The following is a 26,540-nucleotide window of genomic DNA, read 5'->3' as shown; positions in this document are numbered from 1 at the left end:
TACTTTATGGTTCCATTCACACAGAATTTAGATGTATATGAAGAACTATTTACGTAACATGGGAGAATAAGAATTTTGAACAAAAAGATGTACTTTAGAGCCACACCGCTCATCAAGATATAGCTTAGTAAAATTCATAGGAAGAATTCCTCCCAGTTTTATTTAGTGAAGTTCACGACGTTATCCGTCCCACAGACTTAAACCCCAACCCCCTTATGAGCCTGCTACAAAAGACTTGATTTAAAAGAGGCTTTGACAACTTCTGCCAACTTTCCCTCTGCGCGATTTGGGCTCTCGGGCACACTGAACGCGCCGCCAACGACGGGCGGCGACTGAGGGAGCGGCGGGCAGCGGCCCGCGAAGAGAACGGCGGCTGAGGAACAACCACCACTGCTCGAGGACGTGCTTTACCGGGGCACGCCCGCTGCCCAGCCTCGGGCCACCGCGGTACCGGCTGCCGCCGGCGCCGACCGCCCCGAGTTACCGCCCCGGCTCACAGGTGAGCCGCAGCTGCCTCAGCCACCGGTAAGCCACTCCTCGGGGAAGCGCGCCCCAGCTCCGCCGCCCTTCCTCGCCGGCGCCTCCTCCGGCCTCGCGGGGGGCGACAGCGGCCGGCCAAGCCCCTCAGAGTGGGGCGGGTTCCCCCTACCCGACCGAGGAGGAGGAGGAAGAGGAAGGGCGGATGCATGTCCCGGCCCAGCTCCATTTCCTTCCGGGTTGCGGCCCGCAGCCGCCTCCTCCTCCCGCGCCATGGGGGCTGCTGCCGGCGGGGACGCCCAGGAGGGGGCGGCGGCGGCGGCGGCTCCGTTGGACCCTGGGCGCGGGCTGCCCCTGCCCCGGGGGGCCGGGAGCGCTGCGGCGTCCCAGGAGAAGCTCTTCTTAATCAAAGGTGCAGAAAGCCCTCCTCTCCTCCCCTCCTTTGCCTGCCCGGGTCAGGGGCGAGCAGCAGCGGGTGCGGGAGCTTTGTGGCCGCCGCCGGCCGTGCCGCAGGGGCGGTGGAGGCGGCGGCCGGTGCCCGGGAGGAAGGCGTTTCCGTGCCCCCCTTGCCGTAGCCCGAGGTCTTGCCCCACTCTTCCGTCCCCGGGGAGGAGCCGAGGCGTTTGGGGATGGCCTTGGCCAAGGCCTCTGGATGCAGCGAGGAAGCCCCTCCAACGCCGCCCGCCTTTTCCCTCCCCTTCAGCGGTGGCGGCGCCTGTCGCCCCTCAGCCACCCGCCTCCGGCACGGGGACAGGACACGGGGCTACAAGGCTCGGCGCGGGCCGCCCCGGCGCTGCTGGGCGGCATCCGGGGCGCCCGAAGCGGCTGGGCCCGCTCCGGGGCGGGGGCGGTCGCCACTGAGGGGAGCCGCCTCCCTCTCTCGCCCCGCAGCGCCGCGGGGCGCGAAGGGCGCCCGGGCCGAGGGGAGAGGACCGCAGCGGGGTAGCGTAGCGAGATGGCGGCGGGGGCTTGAAGGAGTTCAGCCCTGCGGGGCTGCGAGCGGCGGCGGGCCGGGGTCCGCGCCCGGCCCTGCCGGGACGCCCTGAGGGGGTAGGAGCCGTTGGGAAAGAGGCGGCTCGTACGGGTTGCAGATGGCGCCGCGGATGCCGCAAAGCGAAGTTTCCGTAACAAAACCAGCAGGTCTCCCGGGCTGGATCCCAGCCGGGGGAGCTGAGGCGAGGGGAGAGCCTGGCCTCGTAGCAAAGCCAAAGCCTCCGCAGTCACACGCCCCTGCGGGCGGCAGAAGGCAGGCAGCGGGCGCCCCTGCGGCTGGCTGACCTCGCCTGTGCGGCCGCCGGTCGCAGCCACGGTGACAGTCAGCCCCGGCCGCTCCCCGTGACTGCGCGGGCTCCCCGCGCCCCCTGGCGGAGCGGAGGCCGGAGCTCCTCCCGCTCAGCCGCCGAGGCTGCCCCGTCCCAGCGCCGCGCCGGCCGGCCGGCCGGGAAGTCCTGGGGGAAGGAAGGCGAACCACGGTCAGGTGGATGTACCCCCCTGCAGAGACAAGGGAGGGATGTCTCTGCGAGCGTGCTCATGTAGGGGCACCGTTCCCTGTTGCCACATGCTTTGCCTACCCCTTGCAATGCTTTCCTGTCGTTCCCAAGAAGGCTGTGCATCGAGCTCCTCTTTGAGGAGAATTTAATTTAAGACCGATTATTATTTCTGAAATCAGGGAAGCGTTGGTTAGTAGACCTTGAAAGGTAAAATGCAGTGGGCATGCAGAGTTCGGACAGCGTGTGAGGTCTTCCTGCTCCCAGGCAGAAGAGGTACTTCATGGTTTTCATTGACATGAGTACAGCAAACTTCTCCATCACAGTAACAGGACAATTAATTTTTAAAAAGTGAGACCTAACATAAACATGTTTTGCTTCTTACTTCCTATTCAGGACAGTTTTTTTTAATTACATAAGTAGTACTAGGAAAGGGAAAATAGGCTGGGTATCAATAGTTGCGAAGGAAGAACTTGTAACCCCCTGAAATTTTTTTAATATGAATCAGATGGTTTTGTACAGTGCACTCAGTCTTTGTAACAAGCCTTTTTCTTAAAAATGGGCAGGTGTGGCTACATGTGCCTTTGATGCAAGAACTAGAAGGGATCAAGGGACCCCAAGTGTCTTTGGAAACACTCTGAAAGAACTGAAAAGCGAGGAATGCTTTCTGTCTTGGGAAAGCTTCCTGCTAGTGTAATTTTCTTTTTTTAAATAGAGCATTAGAACGTAAAACGAAGAAAGTTGAAGAACAAGTGTTGCTTATGGTATGGTCTTCAGAGGTACTGGTGGATTTTCAGGTGGCCATTTGAAATAACAAGTGATGCAACAAAAATAATTACATCTTCCTTTTGAGGAAAGGTGAGGCATAGCCATAGAACAAGACGATTTTAGTAGCCTGGGTCTGGAGTGAGAGAGAAGTTTTGAAGTACTGTGAAAAGGCATCCTGGGATTTGAATGATATTTTTGTGTGTGTGTACGGCTTGAAAATATATACACTTTCCATTTATTTTCAAAATGCTCTATTTCAAAATATTCTTTCTTGGTTTCTTGCCATATTGAGTTAATGTAAATACTGTAGACAACTGTGTCTTTCCCTTCAGCATGTGCTGACAGATCTTAATTTTTCAGGTTTTATTTTCAAAACAGGTTTGGGTTTGTGGTTTGGGTTTTTTTCTTCCCCTTAAGAAACAAAATCTTAATTTTTATTTCTTAAACTTTTCTTCACAGGTGGAATTTTTCTAGGTACTGTTGCTACAGCAGGAATGATAGCAGGTTTTGGCACCACACTTGCCATGACAAAAAAGAAGAACCCAGACTGGTTCAGTAAGGTTTGTTCCTTTTAAACTATTTTCTAATTGTGATACGCAGGAAATAAGTGCATCAATTGCTTTGTAGAAATGTTGATTTATGTGGAGTTTGGCTGTACAAAGTTGATGGTAAGAGCACTAGACTTAGTTGAAGTCAATAGGGGTGGGATTAATTTAAAAATCAATTCAGAGTTGGCACTGCAAAATACTTTAGTACTTGAGATTAGTTGAAATACATAAAGCTTACACTGTTTGCTGGAATCAATACTGCTGCTATATAATGGAATATAATTGGTGGTCTGTTTTGATTCTGTGACGTGAACACACTTTGGTCATGAGCCTGTATCACCTCAGTGATCCAGTTCACCATGCAGTCCCACAGTGCTACAGTGAATTGGGAAGTGAGGTAACTGCAGTAAGGATGGGAATGAGGAGGTAGAAAGCCTGGAAGCTGTGGAGTATGTAAATGGAATCATTTAGTCAAAATTTAAGCTCTCCACTCCCTTCCCACCGTGTAAGGGGACTGATGAGAGTGAGTAGCGGCTTGGTACTGTGAGATCTGATGGCCAAAAATAATCTGATCTCGTGCAATTACTAACAGGATCCACCTGAGCATTCTGAAGAAAAAAATTGCAAAGCAAAGCTAGCAATTATACCATGTTGGTATATTAATCTGAAGTACAGCATATTTCATTGAAGAATGCTTTTTTCCTCACCAGTGCTTTGTTACTGCTGATAATGTCAAAAATAGGCCCTTAAAATCGATCACTCGTCTGCACCGAGGCCTTATAATGCAACATATATTACATATGTTTTTAGGGAGCTGAGAACTGATGAGTTGTGTTTATTTTTAAAATGTTAATTCAATAACAATGCATATCAAGAGAAAAAAATTCTTCCATTGCACTTTCTATCAGAGCCTTTGTATCTGATCACTCACAATCTCCTTTTGTGGTCAAAGAGTGTGAGATCCTTCCTTTGCCATCCTATTTTCCTCTGTAGGCTGCTGTGGCATAATTCATCCATTGCCTTTTCAGCAACAATAAACACGGGTTTCTTTTTTGAAATAGAAACAACAGAAAACTCCATGAGAAGTTATTTCACAAGCTATAGAAATATATTACAACAAGGAAGTTTTCTCTCTTTTTTTTAACTTCATTTTTTTTTTAAACTTCGTTTTTCCTGAGCATTGCATTTTTTCCAGCTCGCACGTATTCTTGGCTGTCTGAGCTGTCCTGTTATCAGCGTGAAATTTATCAAGAGTGACGTTACATTGACATCTGAGAATATATATGCTGGAAATGGCATCAAGTGATACATACCATTTCGATTTTTGCTGAAAACCTGTATGTGCTACTATCTGTGCAAATGAACTACAACAGTTTGCTAGCAAAAATCTGTGATTCCTGGGCCCCTCAACTTAATTACTCCAAAGTGTAGAAAGATGCTTTTTTGTCAAGGTGCTTGTAGGTGAGCAATTTCAAAAGGAAAGGCTAGACTTTGAGAATGACTTAACTGTCTATAGAGGCTCTCTGAGGTACCAACAAGGTAAACAGTTTTGCAGTAGCGTTCTTAATTAAACTTATAGTTAGTTACTGCAAATCCTTTTTAATAACACATCATGTATAATAACAAAAGTGTAACTATGAATAACTACTGATGATTGCATCCTTCTTAGATGTTCAATGCCTAAAGGCCATAGTTTGACAGGTACTTAAAGCAAACATCAGCCAGCATTGCTGTTGAAAGAAGTAATCCTACCAGCCCTTAGCTTCTGGCAACTCATTCCGGCCCCTGGAAAGGCACCAACACTTGTGCTATTGGGTTGGTGAGATGATAACTGGTTAATTCTACTTTTTTTTTATTTCCTGCATTAGTTTTAGTCCAAATCAGTCTTCTGCATGACTGCAGTGACTGTGCTGGCACAAGCCTGGGGGAAGGCCCGAGAGAATAAGAATTGATGCTCAATGTTGAGAAGAAATGCGAGACCTATTCTTTCAGCATCTTTGCTGGCTTGTGCCAGGTTTTGTGTCAGTGAAATGGCGGCCTGCAAGTCACGTAGAAACAGGGAGCAAACATAATGCAGCCTGGGACAGATTTAAGTAGTTTTATGGGAGGGAAAAAAATAGCAATTTGGAGGGGAAGCTGTAGCATTACAGCATGACGGCTTCATGACTGCATTCAGACTTCCAGGAAGCAACAGTATGAGACCCTACTCTTGTAGAGTAGCATCAGCATTACCGGCAAGAGATAAAGCTGAAATCGCACCTACTTACCTCCTCCATGGTAGTGAAGTGAAGTAAATGTAAGCATTTGTAGGACTGAAATTGACTTGAAACTGAGATGACATAATCCTGTTTAGTGATGAATCACTGCAGAGACCTTCAGTTAAGAAATAATTGGGGGGGGGGGTGTTAAAATTAAATGCACAGATGCAGCAGCATCCTTGTGGTAAGTGTCCAGTTTTACCAGCATTTATCCAGGTGTTTAATTTTACAATGGCTTACGTCATACAAAACAGTGAACACGCTGAATACAATCAACCACAACAGTTGAACACACCATTTATTTTAGGCACTGCTTCCTTTCAGACACACTGTTATCCACAAGGGGATAGTTACAGGATTGAGGCCTGTGTCTGAAAAAAATACTGTCATTTCTCCTTCTCCCACCTCCTGCTTATATCCTCCAGGAAAAAAAAGAAATAATGAAGCATATATTTTGGTAACCAAGTCAGCTAATTCTGCCCTATATTTTCCTGGCCTGGTTTTTAGAAAGACTCAAGTATTGTTTAATAGCATATTTTTTAAATTAAAGAGTTGCTTTTTTAAAAAACATACAGGAGCAGTAATGAAGAGAAAACAATCTGTGCATAGAATAATGGGCTCGTGAATAAAATTCAGTTCTCTTAAAAATGTCCTTTTGTTGGTGACATCTTTTTCTCCCATGCTACTGTTGTCTTTTTAAATTTTTTAGCGTTTCATTAATCAGCTTTCTTGATGCTCTGAACAGCATAACTGATAATCATATAACAAACTGTGTTGTTTACAGAAATCCTTATCTGTGTACTTAATACCCCGAGGAATCAGCCTGTGAATGAACAGTTTTGACTGCAGTCAGTAAAACCAGATCAATTGTTTCCATTTACCACTTTTTTTCTGGGGCAATCAAGCATTTAAATAGCATTCGGGTGGGGGTTTTTTGGCCCGCAATTTTCACAGATAATGACTCCTATTTAAAGATTCTATGTAGAGGATATTTTTGTCCATTCATTTCCCATCTTCCAAATGGGAGAAATTTTTCTGCATGTTGTTGCATATGGTTAGACTATGGAAGCAGGGAAAATGTCAGAAATAATTATCAGCATTTAAAATCTACTCAAAGCAGTCTCTGCTGAAAGAGTTATGAAAGTTTATTAGCTGTGGTAAGGAAATAATAGGACCTGGTATAATAGTGGGACTGGAGATCTCTGTTGTTTGTGTCTGTGTGCATGGATGTGTATGCTTACAGAGCATTGTTTTGTTAACAGCTTCCACTTTGGGATGTCCAAATCAGAATAAATAAGGATCAAGATACATTTTGCTTGTGCCCTTTGCAAGTGTGTATTTGTCCTTGGGTAACTGTGCCTACAGCTAAACCCTAAGGAAAAGTGTTAATGCTGAGGACTGTCTGAGGATCATTTTAACGTTTCAATAAATACAAAGCCAAGAGGAAGAAAACTACTGGTGCTATTTCACTGACCAAATACCATAGTGATAGACACTACATATGTTTAATTATATCAAAGAAGAAATAGAACCATTTTTAAAGAAAATAATTTTTTAAATTATTTTTAAAGCAAGAATACAAAAGATTTTTTCCCCCACTTTTTGTGATGAATAGAAAAGTGCAGCTCTTTGTCATGCTTCAGAGGAAAATTTTTTGGATCCTTCTGCAAGTTAATTTCACTTTTCAGTATTTTAGACTATAGATGAAATAATCCTTTATTGAATATATTTGTATGCTTGCACTCTCATTTCTGTTTACCTCTGAGCAATAATTGTTTTTTTTCCCTGAGATACCCAGTAAGTAAGTAGGACTGTTCAGTTGTGTAAGGACCATAGATGCCAGTCGTTAACAGTTACTGTCTGAAATCTATGTTTTCATGTGAAGAATTGAACAGTGATCCTTTGGGGAAAAAACCAAACCCTCTTGCTGACATTTACCACTATGAGAAAGAGGATTATGTCTGTCCTACTGCTGTTGCGGGCTACACAGATTGAAGCTGTCCTATACCAAATATGTACAGTAAGGTGGGCGTTGTGAGTTGGGAATGGCTGGCTAACGGTGAACGTGTGGTGCAAATTGATTGATGTCAGCCAGCGTGTGGCTTATGCCCTGGGTAGCTGCAATGTGCATTTATGTGCTGTGACAGAGAAGGTTTCATTGTGGTTGGGACCCCATCAGGGCTGAGGCTCTGTTCTTCTTGGCCTGAGGTGGCTTTTCCAAGTGACAGTGTTTTGTGTTTTCAGGACATGTCTCATGGCAGACTTTTATGCAGCAGTATCTTAACAAGTGGTTAAAACAAGGTACTCTTGTTTCTGACAAAAATGAGAAGTATGGAGACTGCAGAGCATTTTCTATGTTGCCACTTGGTGAACTCTGCAGGGGGATGGGTTCAGCGTTGTTGTTTGCTCTTTACAAAATTTTCCTAAATAGTTTCCGGAGCTCCTTCAGAGTTGCAGCTCCTCAAAAATAGTCTCTCAGTTACTGTTATACCCTCTCTGCATCCAGCTGAAAGCTACTCAGGTTCCTCCAGTTTCCTAATCTGCTGTTTCAGGAGTGCAGATAAAGACCTGTAGGCCAACGGTTGCCCCCCACCCATACCCCCCAAGAAAAAGTACCAAAATCAGTGACGTACAACAATTATGTTCTGTCACTGGCATAAGGGCTTGTGACTGATTTTTGATTCAGTTTTGTATTTTGACTGGTGGGATAACTGAGTGTCAGATTCTTGTGCCCAAGAAACAGTTGACTTCTGCATTTCTGGGTAATAAAAATCATCCCCAGGTGGTAGTGGCGACCATGAAAGCTGCTCCTGGTGGGAAGGCAGCTCATCCACCCCCTTGCTTGGCTCTTTGGGTCTGCTGGCAGCCATAACAGTTTCTGTGGCCACACTAGCACAGCTGGCAAGTCAGGAAAAATTCTAGATCACTAAGTTAATTTTTTAGTTCATATTTTTTTCCAATTATCGTTCACTTTGTCTCTATCACTTTATTTTTGGTTCTAGGGGATTACCGCCACAGCTGCATTACCAGAGAGTGGTTCGTCACTGGCCTTACGAGCCCTAGGATGGGGCTCACTCTATGCGTGGTGCGGAGTTGGATTGCTCAGTTTTGCCATCTGGAAGGCTCTGGGTGTGCACAGTGTGAGTAGCAAGTATGATCCCCTCAAATACCGTATTTTTCCTTGAGTAATGCATCTTGGCGTGGCATCTCTATACTGCTTCAGCCTAGGACTTAGAGCTTCATTCACATGTAGAGTGACTAACGAGAGTGTGTGCACACAGGGAAGGCGTTCTCACATTTGCAAAAAACAGGATTTTGTAGGAGGAGACAATTTGGGGGGAGGAACAGTTTTATCCTGCTTATGTTTTTTTGCACAGATGTTTCAGATTCTTCACAAAAGAGCCAATGTTATAATTTAGAGACTAAAATAGTAGCTGCAAACATTCTATATCCTTTGCTTATTGAATTGAAGGCTACCCTGAATCCTATCTTTAGAGCAATCCATTTATTTGTCCAAGTTCCATTTTTTGCATCAGGACACTGGGGACATAAGAAAAACTGAGAGGAAACCAGCTTGCTTTCTAGTGCGTTTCTGGAAGGGGCAAGGGGGCGGAAGATTAAGTTTCATGTGCAATAGAGTGGTGGTCCATGACATGCCACGTCAAGGCAAAGAAACTCGGGAAGCATCTGTATGTCCCAAGAGGCTAAGGCTATCTTTAGTAAATTGCTTATGTTCCAGTATTTCACAGTGTTGAGCGTGAACATTAAAGTTCATGTATGCATTTTTGTTTGCCCCTGGTAACAAGCCATAACTTAAGAGTCCCCTGCAGCTATAAGTTTGGCAGAACTGTCTGCATCCTCTTTAGGACTAGGAATGAATAGACTTCCTTTACCTTCCATGGCAGACTATTTATATATTCAGCAAAGCATGAAGGAAACTAAAAGGAAGAAGATAGTACTTCATCCCAGTACTGTTCTCATTAATATCTTTATTCAAGTTCTCACTTCTTGTCTACTCTGCTGATGTATCCTGTAGGTCATGATTTGGGTCCCAACATGCAGCACTACACAGTCTCTTATTTCTTAGTTTCCAATGTTGATTCTCAATAGGAGCCAGTAAAGGAAGGCAGAACACCAAAAAAGCATAGCAGGACATAGGAGGCAGCTACAACACATTTTGTTTAAACTCAAGTCCTCCTTGTGAGGCTGTAGTGGAATGGCAGAGAAGATGGAGGAAGAGTGGGAGTACCAGTTTATACTCCCTGCATGCTGAGCTACAACAGTCCACTCAGTTTACTGTCAGTTACATCATCAGCCAAGAGGATTCATTTCACACTATGCTGCCAATTCTTATTTTTGTTCCGTCAGAGTACTTCTGGTCCTGCCAAAGGACAGCAGAATCTGACCCTAGTCTGCAATTTGCGTTAACTGTTTCTCAGTAGGCTTAATTTTCACTTCCTTGAGAAGTACTGGCCTAGACCCACACATGCCTGGTTTCCCTGCGAGGCTGCTTTCCTTGAGACTGCCTGACAGGGAACATCCACATAAGCTTGAGATGGCCAAGCCCCAGGACATGTCAGAGTCTGATGGGGGCTTCTGGTTACCTGACAGCAGTGGCTCTTGTGTCAGAAGCATACAGCACGCTGCAGGGCATTTTAGAGACTCGTTGAGCATTCCTAGTCAGAAAGCTGCACCTTATTATATTCTGTGTTGTGTTACTGTTGAAAGGAGGTGGGGGAAACTGTATTTTAAGAGGCTCTTGCAAATGCCTGTTGGTATTGGTTTCTGCTGTGGAGTGCTTACGTTTCACTGTAGTGCACGGTGAGAACTGCAGGCACTGAAGGAAGCAGATTTCTGTCAAGAGACTGTGTCTGCACGTGATTTTGAACAGCTCTCTGCTCTCCACTGACATATTTATTGCATTCACTAGAGACTTTTAAATTCCCACTGCAGAAAGGAAACACGTACAACAGTGCTACTCATTATTGTAGAATCAAAAATAAGCAATTTGTAAGTTTCCTGTTACACGTTTCTTTTTCCTGTTTTACTATATATCTGTTAAAATCAAATATATATATGTTTAAAACTGCTGGAGGTACAAAAGCAGAAGTAGGTTAAAAATGAAATATTCTGACCAAAGAGAAGAGGTTCATTAGCATTAAAAGTATATTTCTAGAATAAGTCATCTTTGATTTTTGATTGTTGTTGACACTTTTTGCATACTGCTTTAACATTAACACTCAGGAGCAAACATTGACTTTTGAAAGACAGTAATTTTGTGCTTAAGTATCATCTTCCTGAACAGCTGAGATTAAATAAGGGTTATAAGCTGGCTGGTACATAATTAGTTCTGGACTCTTAAGCATATGCTCATTTTAAGAAGGGCTTGTTTATTTTATTTATTTTCCTATTTCAGGGGAAAATTGTGATGCTTTTGAAAATTCTTAATTGCTATCATGTAAGCCGAGATAATAGATAAACAATCAGTTAAAATACTGATTTTTAAGAACACATACTGGATGCATATGTTGCATCTAATAATTATTAGATAGCCACAAAAATAAATGAAGTTTTATTTGTGGGAAACTATTTAATGAAGTTATCACTGAGACAAATAAAGTTTCTTTCCACATAAACTGTTCAGACCACGGAAGACACCGTAGATTTTACACTAAGCTTAACATTTTCAAATGAACATTTCAATTACAGTTAAACATTTAAAAAAGAGGCTCTTACAGATTTACCTGAATAAAAGTGTCTTGAGTCTTCAGTGGGGTTGAGTGCTGCGAGTTCAGTTGCTCTGTAGTACATGCAGGTTCCCAATACGTGTAGAAGTTCAAGTTACAATTTCAAGCCTAGCATCAGGTATCAAGATTTGAAAGCCTTGAACTTAAGGCAGACTTTAGCCTTTGAAAGTGCTATACTATACATGACGTGAGGGGAGACTTGACTCATTTTGATGCCAGGAATCTGTGTGAACTTAATAACTAAAGCTTTGGCAGCTGCATAAAGAGAAGAGGAAGTTCTGCCCAGCCTCTTCACCTTACTGCCATTAACAGTAACCAGCTGCCTTTGGAACCTGCTAATTAGTGATCTGGCCTTGCTGGGCGGCAGCTTCATTTGTTTAAGAGCTACTGGTCATGTTGATAACATTACTGACAGCTAATATAGTCTTGTGATATTAAATTGTTTCTCTCGATATTAAATTGTTAAGGATAAAAAAATTGTGATTGTAAGCACTGCAGATGTTTCATTTAGCAAACAAGAAAGCTGCTTCTGTCACACATAGGAGTACATTAACTGGTGCGTTCTCAAATCCATTGCCAACTCTGTCCCTGTGACTATCTTGGTGGGATTTTGTCAGTGAATAAAGGACTGACCTTCACTTGCAGAGTTTGGAGGGGAGTTCTGATCAGGTCAATTAAGACTGAGTTGCTAAGTGTTGTTTAATGCCTCATGTCATCTCCGGGAGTAAAATGCAAGAAGCCACAGTGGAAAATCAGATGTGATGGGTTGGCAGGAATCACACCAAAAGGAGTAAGAGAGCTAGGAGATCTTGAAGTGTAGCTGGTTTGGCCAGGAAAGCTATTGAGCAGTTCCACTCCTGACTGGCCAGCCCGTGGAGATGGCTGAAGTTTGTGCACACCAGAGCTTGGGCTGGCTTTATAGGAGGAGGAGAGCAAAGTTCGTCGGTGAACTTGGAGAAGTGCAGCGAAAGATGTGCTCAGTGGTCTTTGTGCTTTGAACTCTGCTCACGTTAGCCATGTACTGCTTTGAAACGATGGACTATTCACTTGGTGTGCCTGGGTTGTCCTAATCCTTATGTCAGCGTACCTGCCGTAAATCCGTTGTGATCGTACTTGCGTCCGCAGGAAGAGGTGGCGAGCATCTCCCGCACACCCGAAAGGGTAGAACTAAAACAGCAAGGTGCTGCTACGATTTCTGTTTCTTTAGGGGAGGGGAAAAAAAACCAATCTGTATTATTATCGTCGGCTGCCAAGCGCCGATCAGTTATTTCCCCCGGGGCAAAGGAGGTGGTGCCCCGGGGCGGGTTTGCAGGGGGGCAGCGCCGGGGGCCCCGGGGAGCGGGGGTGACTCTGCTGCACCGCAGCGACGCCCGCTGGCGCCGGCGGGAACGGCAGCACAGGCGCAGCATCCGCCCGACAAAGCCCGTTCTATTTTTCACACGGACGGAATGAGCGGTTTTAATCGTCTTATAACGACCCGGATTTTTAAAGAAGCAGTGCAGTAGTGGCAAATGGTGCTGCCGTTAGTTAGAGCCCAGAAGAGTGGTTTCACTTGGTATCGTTGCCAAAATGCTATGATTTTTAATGTTCGGGGTTGTGTTTTCTATGAGCATAAATTATCGACGGGACAGCGAGTGATTGATAAAAATATGTATTACTCTACGCTTTGTGACTGTTTAAATTATATTGTCATCACTTACAAAGTCAGAGATGAAATGACAAGAGCAAACTGGCACGATATTTCCTTGATGAGTTATAATTGCTGTAATTAATCTGTGTCCGTCATTCTGAAGCAGCGTCGCGATTGCTCAGCAGTTTGTGTGGTGGAAGGAAACTGAAGCCACAGTTCAGGATGCCTCATCCTTACACCTTCTGAGACAGCCTCTGTTTGCCGTAGAAGCAAGTCTTTGCTAAGATCTGTTCCAGACACTGAGGTGATGCACCAGCTTTGGTGATACTACATTTTTATTTAATCTTTGTGGTTTATTGGTTCTTAAAACAGTGCTGTGACAATGCCTGCTTCCAGCTCTTAAATGGCTTTATTGCTAAAGGTGGTTCCCTGCAGCTTTACAGTCTGCTGCTTTTTATGCCAGTGTGAAAACCCAGGGGTGATAGTAAGTAACTGATCTTTATATCTTGGTAAGGGATATAAAAGATTTCACGCTGTCTCAGGTTGGGTTGTTAATATCCCCTGACTGCAGTTACCACTGTTGTAATCTGAGGACAGGCTGTTAAGTAATAAACCTTACTAAAGTCCAGTCAACTCTTATTGCTAAACGGAGAAGTGATGGATCAGTGAGGACTTAGTTTGATAATGGTTTAAGTTCTATTTTTCAATAATGTAAAAGAGAAATCTTCATTTTCAGAACCTAGGAGATGGTGGTTATCTAGTTTTATATTGTACCTCTTGCAGAAAATAACCAACTGTCAGTAATAGTCAGACTTCTTTAACTTGCTTTCTGCAATCTCTTAGGAAAATATTTAAAGTCAGTCTACCTTTGATTATCTCCAGGCATAGAAACTCCGTCTATATTAGCAAGTATCATCAACCAGCAGCATTGGGGCAGTGAAGCAATTGGGGGCTGAGGACCTGACATCTACAACCATTCCAGGGGCTTTTTAAAATTTGGACTGACTCTGGGCTTGCCCCATGGCTTGAATGTCTGTTTGCAGTTGGAGTGTGTTATGTGCGCTCCTAGAATGCTTCTTCAGTTTTGTGTCACCCTAAAGAAACCCAGTTCATGCATTTTGAGACTGTTCAGCAGTACACAAACTCATGCCCAGTAAGCAGGGACAACTGGGAGATTTGCTTCCAAAGAGCACTCCTGATCTGAACCCAGGGCTCGTCCAGACACGCCCACAGCCTTCCTCTCTGAGGCACTTTACAAAATAGAATGGCATGTGCAATGTTAAACACAAGCTTAATAATTGACATCTGGCTTGAAACAAAATGGCACCACCTTTTTTAACAAGTATGTTTGCTATTTAACAACTTCCATGTAATGGCATTATCTTACAGGGTTTTGAGCTTGCAACCTCAGAACCCTGTAGCTGCCCACTCCTGGTGCAGCTGTGGGCTGACTGTTTTCTGATGCAAAACACAGAGGTATTGAAATAAATTTTGTAGAAAAGAATGGGTTTGCCCGTTTTACCATTTAATTTTTTTTAAAGTTGAATAGTAGTTGAAACCTCTTATTTCAGCATTCTCCATATGAAATGCTCAATGAAGTTTTAAATTTTCAATTGAAGAATAAATGGTGTTTCACTCAGTAAAAAATTTTAAAAGTAAAAAATTCAAAATTGTCTTAAAACCCCCGTTGTTACAGTTGGCCTGAACAAGTATTTTCATGGAAGTTTCCAAAAAATTAAACCTTTCTTATTTTATTTACCTATTCTACAAGTGTTATGATCTACCGCACCTTTTTGTTGCTTGGAAAAATGTTAGTTTCACAATTTTTTTAAAAGTTACAGTTGAGTTGTAAACCCTTGTTTTAAATAAGCAGGTTTTTGTTTTTAATTAAACTTGCAGCTATAGAATACTTGACAGGTATTAAAACATACCTGTGAATGCCTGATGTTCTTTTTTTTCTTTTTTTTTTTAAACTGTCAGCAATTATGAGCCTTCTTTTAAAAGCAGAACAATACCCTCAGCCCTTATAGACTGAAGCATACAACAATTAACAAACAAGATAAATTATGCTTTAAAAGCGCTTTTGCTCTTCATGCCCTCAATAAATTAGGTTTTATTTCCTCAGAAATAACAGCATTCTTTCTCCCATAGGACAAGGGCCAGGATGATTCATATGTAGGTTTGTGAGATTCTGATTGTTGCTTCCACATCTGTTCCATGGAAAGCTGGAAAAATAGTGAGAAGAATTGCCTAGCAATTTGTGACTAATATAGTTATAAAATATTAGTTTATCATTTTTATAGTGACTCCTAATGAAATATCCTGTTTTTCATTGATCTTAACCTTTAAAATATTAACAGTCTAAAACGATTGCACAGCTGTAGAGAGACGTCTAAAACAATTAAAAGCAATACAGAGAATATATGCTTGCCATGGTTTTGTTGGTAAGGACATTTCCTAGGCGGGCTGCTTTTCTCTAGAGGAAATCTAACTTCTAAATCAACATTTTAAGCATAAAAATAATAACATGCCCCTGCTTATTTTGAGAGATATTTGATATAATTTTGTGAGACTATAGTCACAGGTACGGTATAAATACAAAGGAGTATTGGCTTTAAGGATGGATTAATTTAAAAAATAAAATGAGAACATAGAGACATAGTCTTCAAAAATTATTGGTTTTGGCATCTGTAAATAGTACTAAGATCTATAGATCTCAACCAAATATAGGCATATTGCAGTGGCTGAAATTTTATGCTATTTCATAAATGAACAAATGTTGCTATAAAAGCAGTATATCTCCTAGAATCATTCTAGTGTCATCCTGGAGTCATTCCTAGATTTTTTTGTTGTTGTTATTAGTTTTTAATTATAGTTGTATTTAATCGTCAGCTAAATATTATTCATGAAGTTTCTATTCCTTGTCATGCTTATGTTTGATTGCATAATAAAAACATATCTTTTCCTTGCTATTTCATGATCATATATTTCAATATAAATCAAATCTGCCCAGTTTTTTTAACATTCTTTTATTTCCTCAATACTTATTTAAATTCAAACTCTTAGAAAGAAGATGGAGTACTAGTACGAGTTAGCACTTCCTCCTCCTGTTTACACAGGGTTTTTCTGTACTGCTTATATTGCCTAATTAGTTTGGTGTGGAAAAGACTTGCCTCCACACATATGTACTGCTAGTATTTTATCCAAGAAGGGAAAAAAAAAAAGTAACCTATGAACTTTACTGTAAACTTGGTAAGGCAGAATGCTTATTCAAGGAATAAGAACATCCTTTTCCTACTGGAAAGCTGCTACATCTGCTTTATGAATAGCGACAGCTGTAAGTAAGTATTTCAAAAATATGGGAGGACTGTAACTGTAGCTGTCTTGAGGAATTACTCTGCTGTGTCTTGGGAGAGACTCATAGCTGTTGGCTACCGCCAACCTGTTAAGAAGCTAGAAAGAATAAAACAACGTTCAGCCTTTGGTCTGAAATTGCCTCTATGGAGCAGTTCCACGTCGCTGTAGGTGGACAAGTGGATTGGTCTACTTCTTGGCTGCAGGTAACTGTGAGCTATACATGTACAACTAAAATCCGAATCAAAGCTTATCTGATAGGTGCAAATTATTCGTGCTACATCTTGGTCCCATGAGATCTTCCTGTGCTTTGTTAAGTGTGGTGGTATGGCCATGCTTGTCTTACCCTTCTGTGGTCCAAGACCCCAGCTGCTCTGCTTGCCTGGAGGTGCCCAGCCGTCGCTGCCTGACTCTGGGTGTCACACTGGCTCTGACAGGTTTCCTGCATGGAATTCAGCCCCGGTCATGGTGTCGAGGCTTACGCGTCATTGAAGAGTTTTGGTTTTGTGCTGGCTCTCTTCCCAGCCATGAATCTCACTTGTGGATGATACATATCATGAATTCCTGGACGTACAGAGGAAAAAAATTACTCAGGTTGCCCTTTTCAGGAACTGCCCGCTTGCAGACAATTCATGTTTTTAATTTAGTTCAGAAATCCAAATTACAGCACAGAAGAGCTTATAGAGTTGGGACACTCATCCTGAGGTTTGGGGTCCATTAAGCAACTTGCTTTATAAATTTAGATATTTAACTATTTTAAATTTTAAATTACTTCAATATTAATTTTTCAAATTGCCCAGGGTGACTAAGGAGCAGTGACTAATACACCATAATAGACTAATGTCGTGGTTTCACCCCAGCCAGCAACTAAGCACCACGCAGCTGCTCCCCCCTCCCAGTGGGATGGGGAGGAGGATTGGGGAAAAAAAAGTAAAACTCGTGGGTTGAGATAAGAACAGTTTAATAACCAAAGTCAAATAAAATATAATACTAACTAATAACAATAAATAATAATAATAATAATTGTAATGAAAAGGAATATAACCAAAAAAAAGAGAGAAATAAAACCCAAGAAAAGACAAGTGATGCACAATGCAATTGCTTACCACCCGCTGACCGATGCCCGAGCAGTGATCTGCCCCTCCTGGCCAACTGCCCCCTGTTTATATACTGGGCATGACGTTCCATGGTATGGAATACCCCTTTGGCTAGTTCAGGTCAGCTGCCCCGGCTCTGCTCCCTCCCAGCTTCTTGCACACCTGCTTGCTGGCAGAGCATGGGAAACTGAAAAATCTTTGGCTTAAGATAAGCGCTACTTAGCAACAACTAAAACATCAGTGTGTTATCATCATTATTCTCACACTAAATCCAAAACACAGCACTGTACCAGCTACTAAGAAGAAAATTAACTCTATCCCAGCCAAAACCAGGACAACTAATCATGCGGATGTCCTTTCCAGGCACCTAGATTTGAAAGTAAGATTCTGCAGAAATAAATGTCGTGTTCCTCAGTGATTTCGAAAGTATTACACTCCGGTTTTCTGCATGGCATGAAAGCCTTTTGCAACAAGATGATATAATCCAAACTTTGTGCCATTACTTTTATTTTGAAGCCTGATGCAGCATCACTGAAATCAATGAGAACAGGCTTGAGAATGAGACACTGACTTCATGTACTTTGAGATACCATATACTATAAAAACTTAAGTCCTTGGCATTTTATTTCAGAAAGATCAACATGGAAATGTATAAAATTTTAAAGGATACTCCTGTGTTTCTGAACCTAAGGAAGTTACTTTTTTTTTTTTTCAGATTGTGGGTTACAAAATTACTGTCTTGGTGTATATAGATTAATAGCTGTCTTTCCTATTGATCATAATTAGCTAATCACTTCCTTTTTTTTTTGTATTCAAAATGATCTAGCCTTAAACCAGAACAGTTTTGTTTTCTTTAGGCTTTTCTACTGGAATGACATCTTCTTCCTTTTATGATAGATGTATAGAAAGATACTTTCAGGCTACCAGTCAACAATCCCAGTTTTGGGAGCTAAGTGACATTCGCACAGAAATTAAACCAGACAAAGTGGGGCTAGTAAAACACGTTTGTGATGTAGTCCAGCTATCTTCCCATTTGTGAAATGCATTCATTCATGAATGAGTAACATGGCTGCTGCACACTTGGAAAAGTAACATGGGGAAAGTATTTCATGTGTTTTATCTTTTCATGTGACCCAATCATTGGAAAAGAGACAGCCCGACCCTTGTGACTTGACAGCTCTCAGTAGTTCACCAGTAATTTGAGACAGAATATGTAGTAGCCGTGGGAAGCTACTACATATGTATAATGGTTTGGGAACTGTGACAGCTTCGTTCTAAACAGTGCCGATCCTCTCCCTGTCTCCCTGTAAAGTTCACTTAGGTTATTTTCATGTTATTTTTCTTTTAAAAAGCACAGGACATGTTTTACCCAATTGCACAGGATTTATAGGGATACATTTCTGGGGAAAAAAGTCTATGTGTGTGTTTAATTTTAGGTATTGTAAATCGCCCTCTGATTTCAAAGAGAATATTCAATACTGCATAAGGTTAAGCATGTGTGTAAGTCTCCATGGGCTAGGGGGTTAATATGAGCTCTTGACTTCTCTAGATGGTTTAACAAAATTCTACTGCTGCTTTTCTCTATGCAAGCCTGAAACACGAATCAGCAAACAGGTTGTGAACAGTGTACTATGACAGTACAGGGTAAGATAGTTAAATATTAGGATGTATGCTGCCAGGATTAACCCTCTGAGGGCTATTTTCATAGACCTGTAGTTCTGAATAATCCGAACATTCATAATGCCTTTGCCAATGAAGTGTAAGATCTAAGAATATGAATGAGGGCTGTATTTTCCATGCTTATTTTAGAGGTCAGCGTGCAAACCGGCACAGGGTGACCCGCAGCAAATGCCCCATTTTACACTGAGAATCGGAGAATCACCTTCAGCCAGCAGGCTGTCTGCTCTGCTCTTCGAGTACTGTAAGGGCTCAGCTCTTGCTGTTTTCTACAAAAAACTTGTTATTTCTGTATGCGAACCTTGGTAATCGTTTGCTAACAAGGGCGACAGCAGTCATTTTAATATTTGGGAAAAGGTGGCAAGAACAATCCTCTCTGATGCTTTTAAATCCAGGGCAGCCCGTCTCATCTTCATGCCTTGTGAAATGGAAGGTGGCTGAGGAGGACACAGGGCATGTACATACTGTATTCTGCTGCCAGTCAATATTCCAGTTCAGGGCATCTAACCTCATTTCCCTTGGAAGCTAATGTAAGCAGTTCTTACTGGTACGAGTACTAAAATAGGAAACTAATAATTCCTAGAATCTGGGTTGGCCTATTATGAATGTCAGACATTAAAGAGAACAATTCTTTGTAAAACTTTCATTCTACGATTCAAATAGACTCTTTTAGCCCCTCTTCCATTCATTTTAGTATGAACGGCCATATAAGTGCTCTCAGTAATAGTGCTATCCCAATTTTTGCGTGACATTCTGTCAACGATGTACATTAAAAAGAGATTATTAAATGGAAGATGCTTTTAGGTCCCCATATTTTTGCCACCTGAGGCAGGATCATTAGGTTAAGATAAGAAAATAACAGTGATCTGTAGCTATTACAGATTATTTAATGCAGTAAGGTAGATGATACCCTTTCAGAAAGAAGCCTGACAGTCAGAGGTGGAGCAGTTACTGTAATTTATTTGGCGAGAAAAAACAGCGTCAAGCTTTGCAATATCTGTGATAAAAAAAATAACATTCAGTTGAGTGAAATCCACTTCAGAGAGTTGCCTCCAGGAATGGAGCATGCTGGAATGTTAAACCAAGAAATACGTTACAAGTCGTTCATGTACCGCTAAGTTCAGAAGCAGCAGCTGAGAGAGTGGCCTGTGATACTGAAGGCAGCAGAAAAAGGTAAAATACATTCAGCTCTTAGTGCTCGGTTTACTGCACTATTAATTGAAGACATTATCACAGTTGAACTGAGTACCCCGGTGTCAGTGTGGCTGACAATAACAAAGAGGCAGCCATTTCAGTGAATTACTTGAAAACATTCCAGGACTTAGTACATAGCACATTAGCTTTCATAATTAAATTAATGCCTTTTGATTTGAGACCACTGGCATGTGTTTTGTGGAATCTGGAGGAAATACAGGAGAAGATTTCCAGGAAGGGAGAGGGGAGAAGAGACCTCCCGAGTGGCATGCCTACTAAAAAGAAAAGGCAAGGCAAGACACAGATTCCTAATTGCAGCATTTCCCTCATCAAGACAAGTGTGCTTGTCTCTGAGAGGTAAAGCAGGTAAAGACAAGGTCCCAATTCTTGCACCTCAAGTGTGCAGTATTAATAGAACATAAAGCTAGATTCATCATGTTCACAAGAAACTCACCACACTGCAGGAGGTGACTGGGTACTGGTAAGCCCAGTTCGTTGAAGGACAGCTAATTTACATGTTTAGTGAACAAATTTTACCTTCACTACAAGGATCCTCTGAAGTTGCAATGGGCCTGGTATGATACTGTCAGCCAAATGCAAGCAATAACAACCCCGAGGCCAGTGTGAGATACTTTGGAGGCCAAATTTAGTCCTAAATATATAAATATATTACATAGAGTTTGGCCAGTCAAGGCCCAGGATATTGAGCTGATAGTCTCTGACTGAAAGAAGTCACAGCCTAAAATTTGATACTAGAACAGTTCATAAGCAGGCAGACATTGTCACTGGGAGAGAAGGGATAGGAACTTTGGCATGCGGTTTCCATGGTTATTTATGTGTGTATACACTGGTTCCATTACATGAGAGAACAGTTATTTTTCAAAGTCTTCTCCATGGTTTTAGGCAGTGTGGCAAGTGAGCTTTAGAGGAGCTCTGAGTGCAGGGAGGACAGTGGCTAGGATTTGGAAGTACATTCAGGACAGCAACAAGCACAAATGTGGAAACGGAGGAAGAAACTCAGAAGCTGATGTTATTAGTGAACAGAAGAGAAAGGGGAGATACCTTAGAAGTCCAGATCAAAGCCCTAATGAAATACTCTACTGCACTTTCTTACTGGGAGGAGAGGGAGATGGGGAAAATAGAAGTCAGTGACTAGTACTAATTACGTTGCTGAATGTATTCTTAGTGAGAACTCAAAAACCGTTGTGGAGAGAAATAATAGAGTGCGGTATCTTTTAAGTTGTATAGAAATGAAAACTTGTGGTAAGAGTTAGTAGCTGTGACATTTGTATCGTGAAGAAATTGGCCCCGTTTAGACATACTGTGAAGACATTATGTGTTAATGAGGCCCCTGCCAGTCACTGCAGATAATGTCCTTCTTAAATAGCTAACAACCTAAAGCATAACATTGAGAAGACAATGCACAGTGGTGATCAACTTGGCATTATGGTTTATTAAAATAGCTCACTGTCCAGGAATCACAAAGGAAGAAAGTTTGTGGAAAAATATAAAACATGGTCAAAGTTGTGAATTGCAATGAAAAACTATTTTTGTGCAGAGGGGGCTTGTGGAAAAGGGCATAGATGCTGGCAAGAGAGGAAGTGGTAAATGAGACATTGAGTCTGGTATCACTTGCAAAGTGGTTTTTCAAATAAGCATCAAAATCTGAGAAGACAAGGCTGAGGAGATTTCTCAGAGAGTCTTAAAGGCAAAAAAAAAAGATGTTGAATATTTCAGGTTTGGTCCACATGTTAAGGAAAAATTGCTTTTCCAGGAAATGAGTTACTTTTACTTGCAGAACATAAATTAGTGTTCTGAGGGGAGAAAAATCTGAATATTCTTAAATCTGCAGCTGCTAGCAGTGTTTTAGTGCTTTCTAAATAAATATCTTTTTTCTTTCAGAACAGAGCTGTAGTGTTTTATTTCCCAGACAAGATTGCTTTTTGCATTCGAGGGTTAGGGTTTGGCACATTAGTAATGATAAGGTAGCTGTTAAAGTGAGGAAGCACTGTAGTTTTCTGAATGGCTCCCCCACCCATCATCCTCTATTTGGAGGCTTTAAATAATTGCTTTTAGTTTTCCTTTGGTTTTGCGTGTCTTCAGTGGACCTGTAGTGCGTCATTTAAATCTGACACTAAAAGAAATTTAAAAGTCTGAGTTTAGAAACAGCCAAAAAATCCACATTGCACCAGATTATTAGCTGGTATAAAATGTTTTATTTCCAGTTATACCAACTGGGCTATGGCAGTTTACATCAGGTTAGGATGTGACCACCCAGATAATACTTAGAGTGAGATGAAAGAGTAGAAGAGTTGGTTCACTCTTCAGGAAGTAAAAAATGTTAAGTAAATTGAATACTTCCCACACATCAGAGAACTGGGGTAACTTAATTACAGAGGACTGGAAAAAACAGCTAAGCCAAAGCTCCTAAAGCATTTCCTACTGTAAATACTTGTATTTAATTGTCAGCAATTGTTTAATGTAATTTGGGCTGTTCCTCTACGTCAGCTCTGATACTGGTGTTTATTATTCTTGGAAATATTAGCTGTCTATGAGAGCTTTTCAGTTTTAAACAAGAAGCAAAAATATTAGTTTAGGAACAATTGTGGGTGATTGCCAAGATTTTTAAAAAACAAGAACGAATAATTAATTAAAACAGCTATCTGATCAGAATAAAATATAAAGCAGACAGTGAATTAGTTTTCACATAAGAACACAATCAGGATAAAACAAAAAGGATAATTTGGCTCCGAATTTTCCTGCTACTTTATATAACATGTATTTTTACTTGATTAGCAGTACCTAGGCATTTTTACACAAAAACTTGAGTTCTAAAGTGCTTTCATCCATCATAGTTAGTTATTGTTTCAGTAAAGAATTGTTAATTTCTTTGTAGATTTTTTCATTCTTTGTATTGGCTGTAACTTCAATAATTGCATTCCAGCAACGTTTCTCTAAAGAAGTACCAGTTCTTTGTCAGAATTATTCATATGCAGAAGGACTTGAACAGAAAATGGCCCAAAGGTATTTGTAAAAAACCTGATGACCCATAACACACAAAATATAGGCATATTAGAGAAGATGCCTGTGTGGCTGTTCAGAATATCTAGATTTCCTGGAACCTCTCCATGGGACATACTGCCTGAGACAGCATTTGGTCTTCAAGTGATCATTGCATCCAGTGCTTCAATACCACATCCTGGCTTCTCTGCATGAATGTCATAGATTCTGTAGAGCTTCCTAAAAATAGCAGTCCAAAACTTCCCCTGTACATTCTGCTGTTTGTGTAACAGGATTTTCACTGATTTGATTTTTCCATGCCTATCCTTTAAAAATATATTACATGTAAAAATGTATGTAAAAATCTTGGAAGAAAGAAACCTGCTAAATCTAAATATTATCTTCAAATAGAAGTGATTTTTAAAGAAATTAAATTTCAGTTCTGGCCTGCCAGGACTATTGAATCAGACATTGGTGATAAAATGGTTATCATAAATATAGATTTGGCAATTGGTATTAATGTATTGATATACAGAATATAAAACTAGTAAAATTCCTCTTTCACAGCATTTTAATTTAACAACAGTGAAAGAAAAGCTTGGTCCTATATATAGTGTATTTATACTAATGTATAAATTTGAACAAGACTTTGTTTTGTCACCTGTATCCGTATGGTGGGATAAACCTAAATTGTCAGAGCTGACCAGTATTTTTTCTTTAATCCTTGTTTTAAAATCCTTGAACAGACCTATTGGGCCTTTAATCCATTACAAGTGTAGAAAAAGGCACTGCAATCAAAATATGGGCACATTCTATGGAGGTAATTTTCCTCCAAAGAAAAACATTTTAAATGTGTGTGTGTGTGTACAGTAGTTCATATAACAGTAGTGAATCATTCAGGCAAGTGGTCCAAATTAGGCACCCCAGTGCGGTGCTTTAGAAGGGGGGATTGTTGTGGGTCATACTTCATACTTTTTTCCACTTTGTTAATTGAACCAACATAATCAGAGGGAAAGTCTTAATATTCTGTTATTTCTAAAGTCTTTTTACCTCTTCTTTACCTCACACAGCTTATTTTGTGGAATACGCCCAAGGTGCTACTTCATTTGCTCCTTACTAACAGTTAACTGATTTTATTTTTTAATCTCTTTTATAGATGAAAGAATTCCAAACTAAAATGCAGTCAATGTTTCCAGCAATTCCTAAAAATAGTGGGTCCAGTGTTGAATGGGAAGACTTACTTAAATCCAAGTGAAAGACTCAGAGCCATTTGGAGATGTCTCTTTCAGCAAGAACAGGAGCGGAAGTAGCAGAAGCGTCCCATCTGAAAACTAGAGAAGAAAACTCAGACTGAGCAAGTTACTGACAGTTCACTGAACCTGGGGATGCCAGTTAACATCTAGCAGCAAGGGAATTAAAACCAAAACAAAGCAAAAAAATTTATATTATACTTTTCAGCATGCTTGGTATAGTTGATTTGTGAGGAAATGAACCCTCCAAGGTAAGTTGGATCCAACTTGAAAAAAGACTCTCTCTTACGAAGACTTAAAGAAGAAACCAATCTTCAGTAGTAAATATAAGGACAAAGCCGCAATAAACTCTTATCCCATCCTGCATCTTAAGAGGAATTTGGGGAAATTTCTCTAGGAAACAACAGTACTTTCAGTGACATTTACATGTCCCATTAGGAATATAACCATCAAGTCAATTATAAAAGATCTGTTACTGAGCCTGAAGGTAAAGCATACAGTGCACTTTTCTAAAAATAAAGGAGATGTTTAAATTTGCAACAGAGAAAGTATCTAAACGAAACTATTTTTGTATGTCTGAAGGGAAAGTTTAAAACATCCCATATGCAAGTAGTGACCTGCTGAGCATCTCAGTAGAGCATCGGAAGAGATCTCCACAAAGTGCACTGTTTTCTCAGTATTAGCTTTTTTGGTTGGATCCCACAATAGTGAATCTGATAGTTTGCATAAAAGTCTCTACTATATTTGTATAGCAATTTAAGTTGTAAGTGAAAAAGGTATAAAATAATGAGACACCCAGTCTGTCCTACAAAAATATTTTCAGCTAAGAAAGTGTATGGGCAGGGCTAGGTTTTTTGTATTTCAGTGGTTCCTGTGGCTCTTCTACCAGGAGAAGCAATGTGACATTTTCCACACTGCAGTAATCTCATGAAGTGTGGGCGTAAACTAGGAGGAATAATGTCTTACTCAAACATTATATTTGCAGAGCTGTAGATCTGTAAAAATGCAGAAATAAAAAAAACGCTATCAGTGAACAATCCTTTGTTGAACGCTCAATTATCAGTTTTTTTTATTAATTGCACACAGTCCAATTAGTCAGTTGTCAGATTTAATAAAGTCCTCTTAGAACCTGTCTTTTGTGATTAAGTCTTTATATTCCTGGGAAAGAACATAAAAAAAAGCTTTAAATGTCAGATGAATAATAGAGAAGTATGGTTTTCCTATGAAATATGACAGCACTAAAATAATATCTTTAAAGCAACTGAAGTGTAATAGTTGACATCTTTTCCATAGCTTGATGCTTGTAATCCAATATTAAATAAATTGTGGTGAATACTGCCATCATATGCACATGAAAAATGGTACTATTTTCATATTTCTGTTTGTTTGTGTGCGTGGTGATACCTGTATTGCCTACGCTTATGCATATTAGTGCTGAGTTACCAAGTTTAACAAGTAGCCATGTCGTTAAAACCGGTCAAGTATTAAACTGAACTAAATCAATGCAAATCGCACAATATCCTTACGGTTGCTCTTAGTTTCTAAGGTGGGATTTGGGTCATCTGTCTTTATCTGGATTAAATAACTCACCTAAATCAGTCATCCGAAGTTCCCTGCACAGTCAACGGAGAAAGACAGGACTGGTCAGAGCATGACTTGCACTGTACTAAAATGAATGGCTTCTCCTGGAATTGTACAAAGCAGCTGACCTGACCTACCTGCTGGCTGCCTCTGAAAAGAGCCGCTCTACCCTTGCTTACCTCCCATCAGCACGGTGACTGCATGAGAACACAGCTCAGGAGAAACTCAGAAGAAAAATGAGTGTTTTTCTAGCGCTTTAGAGCTCTGAGGGTTAGACAAGTGCTAGTCCTGGCACAAGAGAGCTGTCCCTTCTGCTAATGGTTAGCCATTGGATCAGTGTAACTGTACTATAAAAAAAATTCCCCTATGACAGATAGGATGAATTAAATCTGGAGGTACCCAGTTATATGGACATACCAGATGCTGCTCTTAAAAAAATCCTAACATAGTGAAATGCACAGGCAGAAATCTT

At 41.2% G+C, this 26,540-nt stretch overlaps 1 protein-coding gene across 1 annotated transcript; it reads left to right on the top strand.

Moving 5' to 3' along the window:
- The first annotated feature begins 750 nt into the window (after window positions 1-750).
- TMEM242 (transmembrane protein 242) lies at window positions 751-25,833 on the top strand. Its single transcript, XM_050893617.1, has 4 exons — window positions 751-889; window positions 3,192-3,292; window positions 8,541-8,678; window positions 24,394-25,833. Exons 1-4 carry the CDS (start codon window positions 751-753, stop codon window positions 24,490-24,492), a joined length of 477 nt encoding a protein of 158 aa, XP_050749574.1. The 3' UTR covers window positions 24,493-25,833.
- Window positions 25,834-26,540: the final 707 nt, after the last annotated feature.

Source organism: Gymnogyps californianus, chromosome 3 (assembly GCF_018139145.2).
Source record: "Gymnogyps californianus isolate 813 chromosome 3, ASM1813914v2, whole genome shotgun sequence".
Lineage (NCBI taxonomy): Eukaryota > Metazoa > Chordata > Aves > Accipitriformes > Cathartidae > Gymnogyps > Gymnogyps californianus.
Note: the sequence above shows the minus strand (reverse complement) of the source record. Positions and strands in the feature narration are given on the sequence as shown.